The sequence below is a fragment of the Thermobia domestica genome, chromosome 2 (genome assembly GCF_964235325.1).
Source record: "Thermobia domestica chromosome 2, izTheDome1.hap1.1, whole genome shotgun sequence".
Lineage (NCBI taxonomy): Eukaryota > Metazoa > Arthropoda > Insecta > Zygentoma > Lepismatidae > Thermobia > Thermobia domestica.
Genome location: NC_137455.1, coordinates 57,718,033 through 57,740,910, shown reverse-complemented (window position 1 = coordinate 57,740,910; position 22,878 = coordinate 57,718,033). Strand labels below are relative to the sequence as shown.

Here is a 22,878-nt window from a genome sequence, read left to right as displayed (position 1 = left end):
AAGAAGCCACAATAAAGTTACTGTTGATTCAAAGAACACTGAACCTACTACACATATCCCTAAATCTAACACCAATTTTTGGGGATACTTTGTGCAGGATATGTGGACTCTCAGCAGATCAGTGCCACTTACTCTATGTATTCACGTAACCCGATAAATGGAACCATGATTTGTAGAACATAGAGTACAGCAGAGGATCCAAACGTCCATCCGTAATCATTGTCAGTAATCAATCACAGTACGCAAACCGTTTACCTGTGTCCGGCTCCTTTAGTTCTTGGATACATGCTACTCGGAATAGTTCCAGTTTCAGAGTGTTAAGCACCTGCTGCTGGTATGGTAGTTTCCGGATAGATATTTGCGAGCTCGTGTTATCTGCTGCTGAATATCACGGACGACCTCCGGTGTTCGTACATTTAATTTCCTTCCACTCATATTCACCACATACATGGCATGAAGGCCTCTTGCTTGTTCTTAATTGACTCCGTCCGCACATATTCTCTCATTATCACAGTTTGATCCTGCATGGAAAAGACTATCTACTTGACGTGACTTATTTGACAGAACTGAACAGACAGAGAACTCCAGTTAAGGAACTGCACATCGGGTGGCATACTGGCGTCAGCCAGAATTACTCAGTTACACACAATTATTTGCTTATCTCCGGCCGGGTTACTTTTATGAGGACCACCCTGTTCATCTAACTGATTCAGAGAATATACATCTTAAATTTGTCATGACAATGGTGAATTTATCAATGATGTTATTTCAACTTTTATCCAAAGTACCTATGTCTAAATTCAACTTTGATCCTTCTTCAAATGGAAAAAAGTTTATTTCTCTATGAATGATGATTTGTTATCATAAAAGACATTCATCATTCGTCGAAAGAGAGGCTTTTTATATTCGAACAAGATCAAAATTAAACTCAGACATGGGTACTTTGGATAAAAGTCGAAATAACATCATTGATCGCTACATTGATAACATCATTGAAGTAGTGATAAATAGAGTCCATATTTTTTAAGTGAGCGGCTATTGTATTTCTTGACATTTAAAGATATTACAGAATAATATATGAACTTTTTTATGTAAAAGTGGATTGTCTCTACAGACAAATGATCAAACTTGTATATAATTAATACAAGTCATTATGATTGAGTCATTTGTATTTAGTGACACTTTGTATGTAATATTTTTGTCTGTCCTCTAAAAAAGACATAATGGTTCATTGAGAATAGATCCTTCAATATGTTATGTATGTAAGAAGATGGTTTTCATTTATTAAAAACTTTACCTGGGCAAGAAGAAGGCCGCAGGAAACTAACTGAAATAATAGAATGAGAAGAATAATAGAATAATAGAATTGAGAAGAATCACAATTTCTAACAGGGATACAAAATCAAGGCAAGTACGTGTCTTTTTCAATGTTATACCTGATAGGCTTATCTACTTTTGGAAAAATTCCACTTTTTAAACTTATAATAATTAAGTACAAGAAACATTCAAATCCTAACATATGATTTTATATAGTATTTTTCAGGAAAGAAAAGACCAATATGGTTTGTGTTCTCTGGTATGGGAAGCCAATGGACTGGAATGGGAAAAGATCTTCTCAAAATAAAAGTTTTCGCTGAGTCTATAGAAAAATGTGACAAAGTATTGAAACCTAAAGGTCTGGATATATATCACATTATAACAACAGATGATGAAACTATATTTGACAATATTCTTCATTGTTTTGTTGGAATTGCAGCTATTCAGGTAAAGAAAGCTTATACCAGTGTAATTTGATTTTTAATACTTATCATACTTTTATAGAGCTGACTTCAAGTTTCATTCTTGCATTTGCTTTCTTGTTTGCGGTTTTCTCAGTACAGTCCAATTTACGCCTGCAGTGATGATTAAATTTTTAAAACTCGTATATATCATACTCAATAAATGATAAGTTGTTGTTTACCATGAATATATATTGTAAGTTATTATTTACAAACTAAATTTAGCTGTGCTTACTCAATTTAGGTATTACTATTGATATGGTGTGTGTGTCTTACTCCTGACAATTTTTTTATTTTATTTTATCAGATTTCTTGACAGGCATTTCATTCATTAGATAATATCTCTCTCTCTCTCACACACACACACACACTAGATAATGCACGTAAGAGTGAAACATAACAATACTAAAATAAATAAATAAAAATTAAGTTCTTAATTTTATATTAGAAATCCTTCTGATTTTGAAGTTTTTATGTCGATACTTATGATGTGCTAAAGCGTGTTGTTTGAAAGGACCTCAACCGTGAAATCAAGACATAAGTAATTCAGTGACTTTTTTTTTTTTTTACCCTTATAACATTTTCTTTACGTCGTTACTACATCAATGAACACAAAACATTTTAATTATAAAATTTTGTGCTTATTACTAGAACTTCTTCACGGGAGCTACAAAAGATAACAATAGGAAGGTTTGCTTGGTGGATCTTCAAATTGGTACCAGGACTGGTTTAAAATGTTTGTCAAGAATGTTTAGGACATAGAATCTTAAATATTTTCCTCTAGTTGTAATAACAGTGTCGCAATGTTTTTATGGTTTCTTTCACTCTTAGTCGTTCAATATTATTTAGACACACTACAGTAATCGAAAAAAAATTCCAAAAGTGATAATCTATTAATTCTAGATATTCACTTCACATTAACTGAATAAGACAGTGAAAATAAAAATAATAATAAAAAATTGTTTAAGTGAATTACAAATACATTAGCATTCAAATTTTGTTTGCAGGTAGGCTTGGTGGACCTTCTGACTCATATTGGCATTACACCAGATGGCATCATTGGTCATTCTGTTGGCGAACTAGGATGCGCCTACGCTGATGGTTGTTTTACTGCTGAAGAGATGGTGTTGGCTGCATACTATAGAGGGCGTGCCTCATTAGAGGCAGATCTCATCAAAGGTTCAATGGCAGCTGTAGGTACGTACTATTACTTCAAAGTTCTTTTTCTAATTAATATTCTCCCGCAGCACATATTGAAATTGGAGAGTTCTCAGAGGTTGTAGTGAATTTGATCTTTAAAAATATAATCAGATTAAATACAAAAATCTCATATCAGATAACAAATGAATCGAAACGTTTGCTTAGATTTCGAAGAATTACGAACAATTTGATCATGGAGTTATTCCTCACTGAGATAGCGGAGCGTAAATCATGATGATGGTTTTGTATCAAAGGAGCTTAACTCAATTGTAAATGAAAGAAATAAATGATTAAAACTCAATCAATATTTTAAAATTGTCACTTGAAACACGATAATTCATATATTCTTGTAAAAAAGTAGATACAATTAATTAAGGAATTCACTCACAGGTATATATATATATATATATATATATATATATATATATATATATATATATATATATATATATATATCTTCATTTGTTTTCCGTTTTACGTATCACCACCTAATTCGGTATCGTAATTATAAATAGAAGGTTTATTTTTCTTTTACAGTTGAGCTGATTAGAGTAGTATATATTGTATAACTAATCAGGTTGAAAAACTGTTGCAATGATGTGCATGAAACATACCAAAATAACTATTGGTGACGTAATTTGATATTTATTCTATGCAGGAAAAGATGTTTTTTTGTCAAACGTAGTTTCACATAGTTATACCAAATAAAATAAGAAATAACAGGATCTTATGCAACAACTATTAAGTTTACAAATAAATATTTTAGGTTTTTCATTCACAAATTAATTATTTATTCCAATTGTTTCCAAAACTAGACTTAACTTTGTGTATAGACAACAAACAAATATTACTTTTTACATAAATATGGCCTGTGCAAAGACTATGTGAAACGCATATAATATGTTTATTTTTGACCAAATTTCAAATACGGAAGGTGTAGCAACTAATGAACAGAAGTACAGTACGTCCCACTAGCTTTCGAACCCGAAAAAAACGTTATAATTTCCGAACAAATATACATAGGAAAATGAAATTCACAATACACGTACCTTGTTTCATGGTGAATACATGACCGTCACAGCAGGTGCTGAAAGTGTCCTCCCTGGACGTCAAGACATATTTGTACACGGCGTTCCATATTGTGGAAAGTCCGATGTAGAGTCTCCGGTGTGATCTCATGAATCGCATTCTCAATGTTGTTTCGCAACTCTTGCAGTGATTGTGGGTTGTTTCTGTAGACACAACCTTTAAGAAAACCCCATAAAAAGAAATCAGGTGGTGTCAAATCCGGGGATCTTGGCGGCCACAATCCTTTGGAGATTATCCTGTCACCAAAAAAGGACTCAATTTCGGCCATGGATAATCGATGCAGGCTCTTCTTAGGGGACTGCAAAAGACGTTGCCGCACATTCTGTACTATCTCCTGGGACATCCGTGGACGCGCGCCTCCATGTCCCGTAAGCAACGTTCCTGTTGTTTCGAACTTGTTCACCAAATGATATATTGATGATTTCGATGGTCTTTTACGGCATCCAAATTCACGGCAAAATTCACGTTGAACGGTCTGATACGATCCCGATATCCAATATTTTTTAACAATGAACACGCGTTCCTGTACGGTGTACAGAACCATCCTCGCGATGCAGCGACTCGAGTCACACTAACGCACGCGCACCACGCCAAGCAGCACTTCCCTTGGCACCACCTATCGTCTTTGTTTTGACGTGTGCGCTTCTGTTCAACCCTTTCTCGTGTTTAGCATGAAACAAGGTACGTGTATTGTGAATTTCATATTCTTATGTACATTTGTTCGGAAATTATAACGGTTTTTTCGGGTTCGAAAGCTAGTGGGACGCACTGTATTATGTCAGCCAACAATTCTTAAAACTTACAGTTGCAATAGCACATAAATTTTTTAAAGAACACTTAATTGAGTGTTATCATCTTTATGATACTTATAATATATTTACACTTAACTAGAAGAAATAGACATATTTTTCTAAAGAAAATAAAGAAACCATACTCCCATGTTTTGCTGGAAAGTTCCTATATTTGTTCTTTCCATAATAATATACTAATTGCTGTTTTTGCTCAATATCATGTTGAAATATTTCCTGTAGTATTAACAAAACCTACAATTCCGTTCACTAGAGAGGAGCTTCTCTCGATAAATTGAGCTAAGCAAGCTTATTAGCGACATGTATAGTAGAGTTAAATTGCTGTTTACTAACTGTATTGTCTCTGACAGTGGAAATCTACCGGTATCTCTAATTCCTAAGGGCCCAATTGATCTTTGCAATCTCGCCGTACAAAAGGAAATGTTTATAGAAGAACTAATAGGTCTTGATTTTATACTCTGCTGTAGAGCTACAAATATGTTTAATGACTTTTGCCACCTTCTGATTTTGACCTTGAATGATAGATTTGGATATTCGCTTCGACAAACGTAGTGTTTTTAATATTTTTGAATTCTACATCAAACAGTGATTACTGCAATCCTTATTGATTCAGAACTATATAATAGCCTAATAATTGACATAATTGGACTGGAAGTTCAAATTTGTATACAACTGGTTTAAGTAAAAATGAGACCACATAGGATCCCAGTGTATTTAAATAGTTTTTTATACTGTCATTCCTACATTTACCTAGAAACACAAAAATGTTTTCTATCTTCAACGTTTATGTCTAATATTAAGTGTATATTTATCTTCAAGTAATAAAAAAATAGTGCTCAAGTATAACTAATATATACAGTAATTTGGGCTTACAGGAGATTTGTTAAATCTCCAGTGCTCTTATCAGGAAATCTTTCTGGGAATGTTTCTTCAACAAATAGTTATCAAGAGGCGAGGTTTTCACTTTTTAGAACCTTTGTTGATATTTTCACTAAGTAATTCATTTCCATGTGAGTGACTTACTGATAAAAGAGACCACTGAAGAAGCACTGAAACAGTTCAGATAAACTCTTATAGTTGCAGTTAAACCAAGTAAATGCCACAGTTATACTTTCAAAATATACTTTATAAAACAGGTACCAAAATATCTAAATAAGAAGTGACTTAATGCATAACATTCGTAAGTCAATTACAACGTGGCGCAAACAGATAGATTACCATTGACAATATTTTCTTGTGGCAAAATGTTTAACTAATTGAAAGGTACGGCCACAAAGATTACAATATTTAATTCGAGTGTTAAGTGTGTGGGACACTTTTTTGCCCACCATTCCTCATCGATGCCGTTGATCTTTAAAATCTTGGAGTATTGTGTTTGCTCTTAGTGACCTCTAGTATCGTGCAAAATTTGGTAACGATTAACGGAAAAGCCTAAGAGATAACTTGTGGCAGAAGATACACAAGTAAATGATAGCAAATTCAGTTAATTCAGCTTTTAGGGGAAGCAGGTTTAAAGAGGTAAATTTGGATTATATGTATAAACTGGTTATAAGACATACAAAGTAAAACAGAAAATCTTATCTACATTATTACTATTTCTACAATAATCACTTTTTTTTTTACAAATACGTATTCCTTTAATATTTTCAATTACAGCTCCATTTAACTAAGAAAATTATCAAGCTATTTTCTCTAGTGAACGCAATTTTAAGAATTATATTTTAAAATAAATATACCTTATGTTCGAATTTTGCATTTAATATTTTATACATGTTAGCTCTCTATGTAAGTTTATTTTTAATTAAGCATAAAACGTTTTTATTTCTGTGTTTTTTAATCGCGAAAATACATAATATAAGTAGACGAAATATTGACTACTTTTTGTGACGAAGTTGTAAGAGTATATTCTTAGATATATGTATCTTTCATGGTAAGAGTTATACTTGTTTTTATTTAATTAGTATATAAAGGCAATGGAAATCCACATTTTAAGTCAACTATGATTTGAAATTCACTTTCACTGCAGTTAAAAATAAACATCATTGCAATACATTATACTACTTTCACATTATTTTTCAGGTCTTCCGTACGAAAAAGTTAAGGACTTATGTCCCCCAGAAATTGATGTAGCTTGTCACAATGGACCTGATAGTTCTACAGTGTCTGGACCAGCAGATGCAATGAAACCCTTCGTAAAGAGTCTACAGGAGAAGGGAATTTTCGCTAGAGAAGTTCAAGCTGCCGGTATTGCATACCACAGTCGTTATATTGAAAGAGCAGGAACGAAGTTACGGGAATACCTGAGGGAGGTAAGAAGTTATCTTCGGTTTTATAATGTAATGATACATTTGTTATTACAGTGATCGAATTTATTGTAGATACGGTTAATGTAATGATTTATCTTGTTTTTATTAGTTTATTTCCTCCAATTGTTTCTCTTCTATACAGTTTGAAGATGTATTCCATGAGCGTCACGTCACTTGGTTAATTGATTGAAGCTTAGCCTTCCTTTTTAGTACCGAGGTTATGTGAGACGTGATGTGGCTTACGTGCACGTCTGTGTTCTCGGCTATTTTGTTGGAGAACTGAACGCTGGGTCCATGGAATACTTACATTTACTGATCACATTCTTGACATTAAAGACAAGCTAACCCCACAACCCTTGCTCTTACTGTTTCGTGATTACTGAAACATTAAACTTTGCGTCGTAAGAGGCTACAATATAACCTCCCAAAGGCGACTTTGGCGGTATTTTTGGCTCAGCGAGAAAGTGGAAAAGTTATACAACATACTCCTTCTGAAAGCGGGTCAGTTTGGGCGGAATTTTTCTCCCAGTGAAAAAACACAAACGTTCTTTCACAGCTCACGCACTACATTGACAAACGGTTCTGACCTAGATCGGGTGAGTTTACTCTATGGGCGGGGTAAAGGAGTTGTTTTTGGTCAAACATACGCAGAGCAGCCTTCGATATATGATATCGTGTAATATATGACTTTAGTCCAAATACACACTATTCCAAGTTAATAGGAATTCGAAAGGAGAATGTAGTAGTGCAAATTTCTGTCAGGGTAAAAATTTGTCGTCTAGCTCAACGGTAACCAGAATTCTTTAGCTAAAATGGTGCTAATCACTTGTAAAAATGACGTAGATGAACATTAGTAAAATTATATTTACATTAGCAGAAATTTCAATGCAAAATTAATCTATCGTTATCATAGTAAATCATGGAACTCATTATTTCAATACATTTAAATTACTTATTACAGTAACGAAGTTAGAAGCCACGTAAACTGCGTATGTACTGTATTTACATTATTTCAGATGAGAACAACAAGTAAACTAGTAATAAATTAATGTATTTTATTATTTGCACACGCTTTCATTTTCTATATTTCAGATATTAAACACTGGTTTCTAATATTTACAGACAGGAAAAGAGAGATGCTTTGTTTCAAGAGCAATTAGTTGTAGAGTTTATTCCAAAATAAACTCTTCGCAACGTATTTCCAGCAAAATACACGATAACTATAGAAAGTATCTTTAAATGAATCAAAACTTTCAAATAATATATTTTTATATCTCTCACTCTTAAATTGAATACAACGAACAATAATTATACATATTTATATAATGGTAAAGTCACTTTACAGGAAAATAGAATAAGATATTAATATCGAATTTAACTATTACTAACATCAATTGCAATCTTTGGTGTCCACAATGATGAAGAATTGTAACTGTAGTTATCGATCTAACATCTAGAAATGTATTGAAACTGGAGGAACAAATCCTAGAGCATCTTCATGAAATATAACATTACATACGTTGATTCCGTGTATGAATAAAAATGAGAAAATTTCATGGATACAGTGCTAATAAGGGATAGTGGCTTATAATTGCTGATTGAATGTAAGCAATATGTATTAATATAAGTCAATACTAACCTGAAAGTATTCCTGAGAAGTTTAAATTATCTTCAATTGCTTATCTATATTTCTGGCATAAATCTTGAATGCCCTTTGTCGGGATGGTTCAAAGCTTAAATAATGTTAAACTCATGATAAGTAACATGTTCTAGTATAGTACTTCAGTGAAATTAAAAGTAATTATGAATTTTGTTTTAGATATCAATACTATTTACAATAATAGAGAATTATTATGGAGAGGTTTCTATTTGCTCTCGTGTTAAGCTCCACACTATTAAATTATTAATATGTATATTGTATTTACAGAACTTAATAAACTCAAATCTGCTATGGAGAATCTTTGAAATTTTACAAAGCACCTATTTCACGAACTGTAGACCGCCTTTTAAGCCGTCACCTACAGATTGTGAAACAGTTGTTTCGTTGAAATTTTTGAAAGACTGTTCATAGAAGGCTAAATTCTGTAAATAGAATGTACATATTAATTATTTATCTATTAGATAGTGTACTATTTATCTTTAATAGAATAATTTGGAGTCTAACACAGGAACAGGTAGAAATCTCTCTACAGGATTTTCTTCTTATTGTAAATATTGAAATTTTCATAATTAATTATCAAATCATTGAAAAGTTCATAATTACTATATCATTGAAGCACTATGCTACAACATGGGACTTACCTTCACTTTAATATGACTTAAGCTTTGAACCATCCTGACCGAAGGGTACCCAATATTTGTGCCAGAGATATACATGAACATTTAATGATAATTTTAGTCTTACACGAATATTTTCAGGATAATATTGACTTATAACAGTAGCTTAGCCTATTATGATGAATGCACAATATAGTAGTTGGAAATGAATAAAAAACCAAAACAATATGCTGCAATAACGTTAATTTGTTAGATCCAATTTCTGAGCTTGTGAAATTTATCATGGTACAAAATATCAAATTTAAACTTACATCATGTTTAGTAATGAAACCGTACTTGAGAAGTTTAGAACATTATTGTTATTCACATTCCCAAACAAAATATTTTAAATACTATATAATCACTCAAAATAATTAATTCAGTAGAAATTCTCCTAGTATTTCCAAATTTTGGGAAATACACGGGAAAGTTTTGATTATTTTTACCTTTTGGATTTCCTTATTTTCGCAGTCTGAAGGCTTTTGCATTTGTTTAAATATTGTTTTCTTATTTACTCTGCTATCTGTATAAAGAGTGGGAAAATGGTTGGACATTCAACTCTTTATATTTTAAACCTATTAATTTTAATTTATTATTTAATTAAATTGAAGAATGAGAAAATATAGTCTCATTGTTTGTACATATATATTTCAGGTGATTAAGGTTCCTCAACTGAGATCATCACGATGGATCAGTTCTTCAGTTCCTGAGGACCGTTGGAATACACCACTAGCAAAATTCTCTTCTGTAGATTACCATACTAACAATCTTCTATGTCCTGTTCTATTCCACGAAGCGTCTAAGCATATTCCAAAGAATGTAATCACCATTGAGGTAGCTCCACACGGTCTTCTACAAGCCATCCTCAAGAGATCTCTTTCTGAAGACTGTCTGAATCTAAGTCTCGCCATGCGACGACATACAAATAATGTAGAATATCTACTCTCCAATCTCGGAAAGTAAGTAAATTACACATCATGAATATTACTAATATTTTAAAATACTTTAAGAAGTCTCAAATAACACACTTTACTTCTTAAGTTTTTCAAAATGGAGTAATATCTAAAAATATTATTGTTAAATTCGTTTCATGATAGTACTTGTAAAATATTATACTGAGGCTGAAAATGTGGAACGATTAGGTCTGATGAAAAAGCACAATATTATAATCTGAAAAGTGCTTCACATATTTGAAATGATTCCTCACTCCCTGGATATTGCGCCATGTTTCTTTAAAAACAGGATCCGAAACAGCCCATTGCAATAGTCTCTCCTAGAGTTATTTCAAAAGCAGATTCACACAGTATATATATTGCCAACCTGGGTTGCTCTTGACTTAAATTGAATAAAACTAGACTAAGTAGATCACTCTGAGCTCCCCAGATTGATCTAGTTAACATTAATTAACTGAGAGGTAATTGGGGATGATCCAAAACTGGTTGTATTAATTGAGGGCCAACCAGAGCCCTGTCAAAATGATAACAGAAACTTCTATTTTAAGCATGTGTATTTGACAGATTTCTTAAACATTTGTGTTCAAAGCGTTGTTAGTGTAATGTGGACTCAGGAGATTGTTGTTTAGTGTATGAATCATGCATAATGAATTGGATTAGCACAGAATCTGGTTGTGACACATACCTGCTGGTGATGATGTTCGAGCCAAGCACTGAATATCCGTATTCCAGAGACAACAGTTGGTTGTACTTTATCGTTGATAATTCGGTTTGTATTCTGACGATTCTTTGACGATTCTCCAAGCATCCATAAAATCCATAAAATTCATTGAGATTCTAAATTTTTTTTATTATGTTTGGAAATTTGAGTACGTTTCAGTGGAAATCAAATCGTCAAAACCATAAACGAATATTGAATTAAAACATAAGTTTCAATGTAACATTACCAAATACTGCAGATAATATAACAACGATACTCATTGTAACGTGAATTTAAGCAATATGCTTAAAGTTTTCTAGTGTAAAAAACAAATTTTGATTGTAATTTTATTTTTCCTTTTATTTGTACTTTGTTGGAATACTGTTTTGTCAAAACATATTACTGGTCTTATACAATTTACATCAGGTCCGTATTTAGGTATTGTTTACTCCCCTGGGTCCAAAAAAATTTTGCACCTTTGTCATTTGTTCGTATTCAAGGCCTAAGCAATAGAACCGCGACCGCTTACATTGAGCACCCAGCAATGGGGTGAGAAGTACAGAATCAAATGCATGGATTACGCTGGCAGCTAATAAGCAATAGTCTCGGCTCTTTATGGCGTCTGTAGTGTCGTAACGAGAAAGCTCGGTCGCGGTGTGATACAACATTGTTAATAGTATAGACCACTGTTCTATACTAATCGTAATAGTATATACAGTATTACTAATTTCTTTTTCATGGACAGACTCTTTTTCTGTATAATATATGTTAATTTCCATGTTTTAAAAATATGCCACCCTAGACCCGTGCGTTAGTACGAGCTTACTTTAAATGTGTTTAAATTAGTTTTTATATAGTTTTTGCGATATCTGTTAGTGTAATGGCAGATAATGTTGCAGTTATTATGGAATTGACAGGAAATACTTCAACTTTTACGATATACTGTAACTTTTGTAATATTACGGAATTACTTTCTTCCAACCATTTATAATATAATGAATTACTAGAAAATATAGTTGTTGATACATATTTAATCATACAAACAAAGTAACTAATTTGATAAACACACTAATGCGTGTCGTTATTGTAATTATTATATTAAAATATAAATGCACGGTGACCAGAATGTCGATTATCTTTACTCGAAAAACTTAAATGTATTTAGAGAAATATTATAAATGGAGACTTAACAGACAAATGGAATACCTATATAAGCATTTAAACCCCAAATTTTATTGGTATAACTTTACGCTTTGCGTTTTTGAGGAACGCTTATAATTTATTACCTAATCTTCTTACATTTTGATTTACTTTTCTGTTTGAAATTTGAATTTGAAAAATTTGAAATTCACATATTGCTCATTCTATTGGAAATTGGAGGGCATACCAGATAAGAGATTATTACGTTATGCATTTAAGGTTTACTGAAACTTAAGTATAAACTTTGCTCTTTCCTTCTTACAGGTTGTATGTTGCAGGACTTGAGCCTCAAGTTTCTAAGTTATACCCTCATGTGTCTTACCCAGTGAGTAGAGGAACTCCTATGATTGCGCCAATCATTGAATGGGATCATGGAGAGGAGTATTTTGTGCCACACATTGAATTGAAGGTATTTGTTTTTGACATATTTTAATGATGTATGAATCTAGTTAGCACATTACCGTTGTTAGTACTTTACGTAAGTTATTCTTTATTTTAATAATAATAATAATAATAATAATAATAATAATAATAATAATAATAATAATAATAATAATAATAATAATAATAATAATGATGATGATGATAACTCAATAACTTCAGAAAATAGAGTTGTCTATTCGTCGTGCCATTTTTAATTTTCCATTTTCCTTTCCGGATTTTTTTTGTACAAACTATATATAATCACACACATGTATATCATCACACAAATGTAATCACATAGTCACACACATTAAAAAAGTACACTATAGATTTAAAGTATCAAAAAAACAGATTTTGTTGCTCCTCTTCCTAATACAAATTGATGATGCATATATAATTTTACATAAGAGTTCTTTGCAATAACCTCATGGAAGGGACCATTATTTTTTTGTGATGTATTTGTAGGTTCAATCTCTTTAAAGGTACAATGTTTCAAATACAAAATCGAGGGAATCACTCTAAATTGCAATATTTCAGTTATCTTTCTGCAGAGCAAAATCAATTTCTAAATTACGTTTGATACTTATGAGTACTTCCCTCGGTTAAATGTAAACCAGTAAGGAAGAATCGGTTTCTTTCTGAGCGTACTTTTTTAGGAGAGACCTTTTGTACAATTTACAGATGAATCCACCACTTTAAAATTATTAGATATATCACATCCTATTCTCTTGATATCTCTTGTTTTGATTGTGATTAATCTTGCCTCATATATCTTATATGCTGTGCTTCATGTTCCTCCTTCAAAGTTACCCTTAGATAAGTCAAACTGTGAACCACAAATGACAATGAATATTGATATTTAAGATTATTATCGTACTTTAGAAACCTGAGCAAAACATTCAATTAGAGTTTATTAAGATTTTCCTAGTGTCAGCTTAATGAAAAATTATATTAAGAAACCTACTGTGTTAGTTGTCTTTTTTTTGAAACATAATCTTCTTTCCTTATAATTTATTTTGACATGTATTGTCTGTTATTACAAAGCCAATTCCTAAAAGTAGAAATGTAGCAGCAATATAAAATTTTCTCAAATGTATGGAAGTTTCATTCTCTTCTAACCATGCTCTTTTTTAGACCATAATGTAATTATCGTTTAGAAAACTTCTTCTAATAGCTGATATTCATTTGTAGGAAATATGCTGATCTTTTATGAATGTATTAGCTACGAAAAGGTTTTCTATATACTCTAATAACGAATCTCCACTAATAAATAACGAAGAGGCAAAAGAGGTATATATAAAACTAGGCTAGATCCAGAAGCTGAGAACTAGTCATGATAAGTTGTAAATTGAAATAATTAAAAAGACCTAGATTCATTCCACCACAACTTCAAAGTAGATTTAATAATAGTGTCAGAAAAGCTTGACAAAAATTATGTTACACGTTTACAGTATTATGTGGAGCTAGAATTAAGGAACAATAATCTTCACTGATTTCAATAAATTTAAAAACAACGATATATTGGTGTGAAGTTCTCTAAAACTAGAATTATATAAAATATAACTAAGATGATAACTGAAGTGACATACGAAGGCACATCTCTCTTGCATTTTCTTTCATTCTTCTTTCCTTTTCACTCTGGTGACGAGCTATTCGTTCTTGAAAGATTAAAAGAAAAGTCTTAATTTAGATTTTTCAGTTTGTAAATATAAAAGAATTTGTAAATATACGTGTTTTGTCAGGACACTGTTTTGTATGTGTATGATAACTGGTTTGTTTAGTTGTTTAATCTTCAATATGACTCATGTTTGAACAAATTAACTTATGTACTCATATTTTACATTTTATTTCAGGCAGTTAGTGCTGTTCGCAATTACAATATTAATCTGAGATATAGAGAACATAAATTCTACGAAGGCCACGTAATTGATGGTAGGATTCTGTTCCCAGCAACAGGTTATTTGGTGAGTACGTAATACATGTTTTATAGATATACATAAAGGCTTTTTGCTAATAATATAATCCGCGAAATATCCATGATAATATAATATATCCACAATTGGGCTTAGTGCATGGATTTTACCAAACACCCTTACAGCCCATAGAGCTCATATACATAATCACAAATTATACATACATTAGTGATACAAAATAATTCATAAATAATTAACAAATGACGTCTTTGTCACTTAGTACAGAGAATGGAGGATCTTAAATAGCTTTTATCGTGAATGTTGAGCAATCGTGCTCTGCCTATTTACATGGTTTGTCTATGAATTTCATTATACATAAAGAAAAACTTGTTTTGTAGATGACAGGAAGTGATGTTTCCTTACAAAAATTATTAAGTCACTATTTAAGATACCGAGTTGGTTGGATTGATTTCAGTTCAGTTTTCCGTAAATTAATGCAATTTTTGTTTGAGAAAGAAGCAGCTATAGTCTAATTCTATAGAACACATTTCTACAAATATTTTTATTAGATATTTACATCAAGAATGTGCTATGTATATTTCTGTTAAAAATAAAATTTCTGTTATAAATAGAAAATAAAAGAAACAAGTCATGTATCTGCTTATTCTTCTACTACTTGTAGTTGTAGATAACACATTTTAATATATGTACTTAAAATCAATATTTCGAAGATAAATATGAAATAATTTCTTTTCTGATAAAATACAGCCCATACTTGAAATACATAGATTTTAATGGAACGCAGATGGTTTATGTTTTATGAGAAAGAAATATATTTGTACAAGTCGATTCATCTGGTTGAGTCAAAAATAAATACGAAACAATATTGAACTACTTTGATCAAAAAGAAACATGAAAATATGCTGATATACACTGATTAATCTACTTTAAAAGAACAAACATAGAACAAATATAACATTAATTTGAAAGTTCTATCGAGTTATAGGCATCTCCGTTCTATATGCATTCATCTTTGATCTTAGAAATATATTAGGTTCAAGAATACGGACATTATTTCTTCCTTATAAGCACAACTAAGAATACATAAATTATCTGTAGCCATCATATTTGTTCCAAAATAAACATCGGACAGCTTGACAACAATATCTTTCGAGTCTTTAACGATTTTGAGCAACAAAGTAAATTCTACACTTACTACTGATTTTATATTGTTGTTCCTTGTTCTAGGTATTTATAATAATTACTGCAAACTTTTAAGAGAATTAAGAAAATAAACTAAAAAATTACCGTCATAAGTGACTATATTTAAAAAAGTATCTGTCTTTCTAGCAGTTTTACAATATTTTACAATATAATATAATACTTTCTAACATAAATTGCAAATCGATTAAAAATATCCTCGTCATAACTTGAATTTAACTTGAATTTACTTGTGAGTTTTTGTCTTATCATTGCAGAGATTGGCTTGGGATACATTCAATAGAGTAAGTGGCACTCAAATTAACGAAACGCCTGTGATTTTCCAGAATGTTCGATTCTTACGTGCAACTATACTGCCTGTTGAAGGTGAGTTATTGACAACGAAAATAATTATAATTACGGGTCTATTGACAGTCAAAAGAAATGTATTTTTTGTTAATTGAGATACATTTTACTTAATAGAAGTTGCAGATTTGTGCTAACTATATATGTGATGTAAAATTTAATTCTCCACATTAGCTTTGAAGCGTTCTTCATAAAATATAAATATAAATATCAAATATGTGGAAAATACTTACACTCTTTTTAACTCTCCTTTAAAAAAATCGGGACGGGACAATCGGTGTTGGAGCACCCTTCCTCCCCCCTTCCGCGAAGACGACTCTGCGTACGGCGAGTCATTGAAAACAATGAAAATAATCAGCTGATAACACAAACCTGAATGAATGCAGCACCTTATATATATTTTTTAATTTTCCCACCATGCTCATCACTACGTATAAGCAATAAATATACGCAACAAATTCAAACTAAAGCAACAGCAATTTATTTAATATAAACAAAGTTTAGAGAGAAAACTGTATAGATTTTTTATCGCAAACACACACACACACACACACACATGCTCACCTATACTTCCTGCTTCTCTGTTTCTTGTAGTGAAGTCAACAAAAATAAATCATTTAGAGGGTTTTTTCATTCAAATATTGTATGAACTGCAACATTTGAAATTTATTCATGAGTTCCCCGCATGTTTCAGTGAATTGATTCTTTGACAATATCCTTTCAGTAATTTCAGTTAGCTGAGTATTCTGAACCTTCTGTAGAAAAAAAAATGATTATGAAGACAACAACTCCACTAAAGTTGATTTTCACATGCACGATTGTTAAAAACAGATTAATCAATTATGATTTTAATATTAGTTAATTAAAATTTATATATTTTTGAATCATTAACATCTCAGTCTATATTAGATTTATAAGAAAAGTATTTGATGTGTGTGTGCGTCCCAGAGGAAAGGATAAAAAAAAAAAAAAAAAAATTGGTGATGAAAATAGATCGGGTTGTAAGTGTCTTGCAAACTGATGGGTATATTTTTTGCTTGATAACCGATCTACCTGAAGATTCTTCTTTTTTTTCTTTTTGGTATTGTGTATGTGTTTAGAGCAAATTAAGAGTTCGCATACGTTGTGTATATTTCTAATTATTATTTATTATTGTATGTGATTGATAATGAATATTAATCATTTGACATCATTAATCATGAATTTAATATCATCGCGTCATCGAACTCATTGTATTCTGTGAAATATATTGTAAGAAATTATTCAGGTTGAATCAGAGCAAAATATCAACATGAATGATTCGTTTATCTTGAATGCCATTTTGATCTGTGCCTTAGTTACGATCTAGCTGTACTGAAATTGAATAGATATAAATACTCAAGATATATACTGTAGTTTTAGTAGGTATAGTGATTCTGTATGTTACTAGTTATTATCTCCGAATAAATACCGAAAACAGTTTTATGAAGAATGTCGTTAGCATAAAGAGTCAATCAGAATGACTGAATAGTGAAAAAGGTTTACAACCACAAGGCAGAAAGTGAAGAGTACTCACTCGTTATTTTAATGTTATTTCCTAAAACGGTATTAACCAAGAAGTTATTGTAGGATGGAATATCTTAAATTTTAATTTGTTAAGTGCCTTTTTAAAATATCCAAGAAAAAGTATTTCTGTAATTGTTTATTGATAATAAAAGCGTGTTTTTATGCTTATAGTAGGTCAGGATCTAAAAACACATACTGCACGAAGTTCGTTTTAAAGTCGACGGTAAATTAAACATTCTGTAGTGCTGACTAAGTAAGTTATCATCAAATATTTAAATTAATATTTGTATGTTATACGAATTACTACAGAGGTGAATTATAAACTAAGTTTTACAACTCATTTCCCTTCCTCATGTTTTGCAATTATTAATAGGTGTCGTGAAATTCACTGTGACAATAATGACAGCATCTGGAGACTTTGAAATTAGTGAAAATGGTTCATCAGTAGTGACAGGAAGAATCTTTAGTCCAACTAATGTGGAAAAGGAAATGAGTGAGCTGCCACCTCATCAAAAGTCAGAACAGAATGGAACTCCAACAATGAAGACGAATGATGTTTACAAAGAACTACGTCTTCGAGGCTATAATTATGGTGGACTGTTTAAGGGCATCATGGAAACTGATATAAGAGGTAAGCAAATAAGATGGTAGAGTTTAGAAGCAATAGTCTAGCAAACACTATAGAATGCAACACTTTTATGATATTATAGTTAATCAGTTTTCATAATTACATTACAAAATTAAAGTTCTGTTTACAATTACAATATTTAACAATCATTGGCGGATATAGATAATTCATTTTTCCACAAAGCAATACTATTTTATTATTTTGAGATGTAGATTACAAGAGAGACAAAGAAGAAAGTTACACCAACTCTTGGTTACAATTTTTAAGAAAACTACATAAGTTTCTTTTGTTTACTCTTTTTTTCCTGGTTACTTCCCAAGTAGCAAGTATTCTAGGAGTCACTATACATTTGCTAAAGGTATTAAGTTGAAATCTTTTAATGTACTTGTTTTCAAACATTAATTTCATTAGAAAAATATTTTCAATATCTTTATATGGAAAATTAGTAAGGTAAGAGAAAAATATTTATAAAAACTATTAGGAAAACATTTCGTTAACTTAGAGTTATGATGTATAATTTAAAAAAAGTGTCCTAAGGATGTCATGATGAGTGATGAGTGTATTCTTGGAAGCTATACCAGCCTTTGTTATTGACAATATATCCAAGGCTTTTGTTTTAAATACTTCTAATTTTTTCCACTTTTTCGTGATTTCATTAATAGTTGCATCATTGTTGTTATTATCCGTTTCGTTAGCATACAAAACACAACTATGGTACGTTGAATTAGATTTCGAAAGTTCATGTTGATAAAGAATCGTTAGTTACATAAATTGATAATTAATTAAGAATATATTCGTGGGTAAATTTGGTAAATCTTTTTGTTACGATTGTCATACATAATTTTTATAAAACTGACTAATATTATGAAATAAGTTGATAATACTATCTACGACACAAATCACATTCTAAGGGTAAAACAAAACAAAACATTTGTATATAATAATACTGAAAAAGGTTTACAACCAAAGGTAGAAAGCGATATTTACTGGAAAATACATTACGCAAAACTAAGCAGTAGCATACTTAGAATAGACTATAGGCTAGTTTTTTTTTATTTTATTTCGTAAGCCCTATAACACAAGCAAATGTAAATTCTATATAAGTTGTCATTTTATTAAGACACCATTTACAAGTAATTATATCGATACTAATGCCAATTCTATCAAAGCAATTCTATTTTTTTCTGGTAATCTAAAAGTTTTAGATAGGTAATCTATTAGAAGTAATGTTAAAAATCATTTAGTTCCTTATATTAGATGAGTTTTAACTGACGTATGTAAGTGAATATCTCTATAATAAAACTATCATTAACCTATTTACTTCTTGAACGAGGAACGTCTACTCTTAACTTTAGTTCTCAAGCTATATCTTCCCTCCTACTCCTTAATTTCCACTTTTTCACATACGTTTTGAATCACATGGTTATTATAAGATACAGTTAAAATTAAATTTGCGCGCTTTATAAATAAATGTATATAATAAATAACGCTTACAGAAGCAACCAATGTTTATATTTGCAGGCCGTTGTGGAGTCTTGAAGTGGGATTCTAATTGGGTTCCATTTTTGGATACAATGCTGCAACTGAATATACTACAGGAACAATCTCGTGGTCTTTTAGTGCCGACGTCACTGGAGCGCGTTATCATTAACACAAAACAGCATCTCGACATTGCTAGCAACTTGAAAAACGACGAAGGTAGGTTATTCTGAAATGTTTCTAAAGTTTTTAAATATATAAATTTAAGTTATCGTTGTTGATGCTGGTAACTTGAAAGGCGACGAAGGTACGTTATTCTGAAATGTTTATGAATTCCTTAAATATGTAAATTTAATTTATCGTTATTAATAATGGATGTTTAGTAACACAGTTTCCTTTTATAGGTATTCCAATCTATGTGTACAGCGGAATAAATGTCATTAAGTGTGGCGGCGTCGAAATGAGAGGATTAAAGTCCAACTTCATCACTAGAAGAAATGTACAAACTAATCCTGTTTTGGAGAAGTTTCAATTCCTCCCTTATGTTAATCCTTTCCCAGAAAATCAAAAGAAAGTTGCGGAGGCTATTAGAGTTTGTGTTCATGTGGTTTTGGAGAATGTTTGCTCAACCAAGTTGAAAGTGGCTGAAATTCCAGAAGGCTATAAAGAACCTCTAGCTCCTATCATTGTTGATGTTGTGGACAACTTACCTTTAATCCAGGTAAATTCAACAAAACAACAACATATACTAAGCATTCATTAAGAAAAAAGACAAAACTTATAAAGTTGTTGAAATATTGCTCGAAGGAGAGAATCAACTAAGAGATTAAAAGTCAATTAATATTTTCCCATTTAACCTAACTTTTATATACCTGTCCTACCTATCTGTATTCGTCACGGAGAAAGACAATTTGATTTTCGGTTTTTCACGTTGTTAATGTATTAAATGAGATGTAATCCCACTTATAAACTGTCTTAAAGAACACATCGAATACATATTATATAGTTAAAAATACCTTTAAGCGTTCTCAAAATTTGTAGAAAGTTACCAAGAGTTTCTGCAGTAAGTTTCAATCAAAATTCTTCAGTTTGATTAATAAACTAAAGCTGTTTTATCCGTCACATTACGTAGCTGCTTCCGGCTAAGTGATGATGAAAAAATATATTCAGATGGAATTGAATAGACGAATCCTTGATACATTATAATACAGAGACAAAATGATTGCCTTCTTGATCCCTTAAACTAAAAGAAAATGAACTTGTAAATAAACTTGCACAAATAGTATTCACTTCGAAAGGAAATGACGGTTACATGTAACAGTGGAAAACTTTTAACGTAACAATATTGTGTATCTGAAACATTAGTATGTTGTCAAAACTACATTTGTACTATAAATGCACTTAGAAAGGAAACGTTATTAGTTTTATCACTGGAAACTTTCAGGAAACCTCTTTTGCTGATATGTAACGCTGAACGAAATAAACGTGTAATAAAACTTTAGCGTGTTGAGGTATAAAATGCTGTAATTTCACAGAAAATAGATGAGAAAATCTTCAGAATTGTTGATCGAAGCACTTGAATTAGTAGTTGAAATAAAAACAATCTTCTTAAGCGTTTACTCATAGTACAAATGAAGGTTTGACAACAAATTTAATATTGTATGTACTTAACATTGCTAGGGTAGAAGTTTTACAGTGTTACATGTAACAGTAATTCCTTTCTGAAACAAATACCATCTGTACAAATTTGACCGCAAGTTCATTTCCCTTCAGTTCAAGAAATAAAGTAAATGTTTTTATCTGTATACGGAGTATCAAGACTTCAACCACACCATTTGAATATATTTTTTTCTCTTAGTTGGAGCAACTACGGAATGTAAGCAGCTTTAGTTTCAATCACACTGAAAAAATCGACAGTGAATCGACGAAACCATTTTAGTTCTTTACAAATTTATTAAAATTCGAACCATTTATTCATCCTAATATATTTTGTCATTTGATGTATAATTATATAATACGAAATATTGATAGATAATAAATAGTATGAAACAAAATAGTTTCTCGATTTCGTTTCCTAATATTGTGATTTCAATTAACAATGAAAACGTGACTAATGTTGATAATTTATAAACATTTATAGTTTAAGCTGCAAAAAATAAAATTTTGAGTTAATTGTTAAAAATAAATTATATAATTGAAATACCATATGTATATATATGTAAAACTTACTAGTTGTGTTTTCAACCTTAAACTGGTAAAGTGAGGCAGTATTTTCAAATATTATCTTCAGCATATTAATTAAACATGCTTTATTCTATAAGTAAACTGTTATTATTTGAAATTTATTTATTTATCGTTCTTAATTATTATTTTGCAAATAGGCAGACGTAACAATTTATACATCCGGTAATAGTGACTTGAAGAAGCAACTCAAAGATGACAGTATCAAAATAGAAGAGAAAATACCAGATAGTGCATTGGATGTAGATCTTATTATAATTTCGGAACTGTCACAGAAGAACGAAACCACTTTGAAGCTTCTGAAGGAAGGAAGTTTCGTTCTTATTCCAGAAAGCAAAGAAAGCAATGCCAACAAGGTTATCAATGGTTTTCGTTTAGAGAGTATCGTTCAACAGAACATGGAAAATGGAACACTTCATCTACTTAGAAAAGTAAGTAGATCATAATTCCAAATGAACTAATTGAAAGTAATGTAATAAAATCTGATTCTATAAATAAAATATGTACATATATATTAGTGTATGTATCTAAAATTTAATTAGTTTATGAAAATTCTTACAGAGCAACTATTGATGAATTATAAAATGGTTTGAATATTTATTAACAAGCTTGAATTTAAATATTACGTATGTTTTCATTATGTTATTAATAAGACTGATTAGAATAATTATAATTAAAATATAATTTTATATTAAATTTATGTTATACTAATTGAATAATGGTGACAACCTT

General features: G+C 30.9%; 1 protein-coding gene across 1 annotated transcript in view; it reads left to right on the top strand.

Moving 5' to 3' along the window:
• Window positions 1–22,878, top strand: part of LOC145672476 (fatty acid synthase-like) — a 104,364-nt gene that overhangs the window by 46,890 nt on the left and 34,596 nt on the right. Inside the window, exons 10-20 of the mRNA XM_081741640.1 lie at window positions 1,534–1,764; window positions 2,786–2,975; window positions 6,956–7,185; window positions 10,153–10,457; window positions 12,616–12,760; window positions 14,628–14,738; window positions 16,166–16,274; window positions 18,172–18,429; window positions 19,948–20,124; window positions 20,310–20,626; window positions 22,287–22,577. Coding sequence (XP_081597766.1) covers window positions 1,534–1,764; window positions 2,786–2,975; window positions 6,956–7,185; window positions 10,153–10,457; window positions 12,616–12,760; window positions 14,628–14,738; window positions 16,166–16,274; window positions 18,172–18,429; window positions 19,948–20,124; window positions 20,310–20,626; window positions 22,287–22,577 — 2,364 coding nt within the window. The remainder of the gene's footprint in view (window positions 1–1,533; window positions 1,765–2,785; window positions 2,976–6,955; window positions 7,186–10,152; window positions 10,458–12,615; window positions 12,761–14,627; window positions 14,739–16,165; window positions 16,275–18,171; window positions 18,430–19,947; window positions 20,125–20,309; window positions 20,627–22,286; window positions 22,578–22,878) is intronic.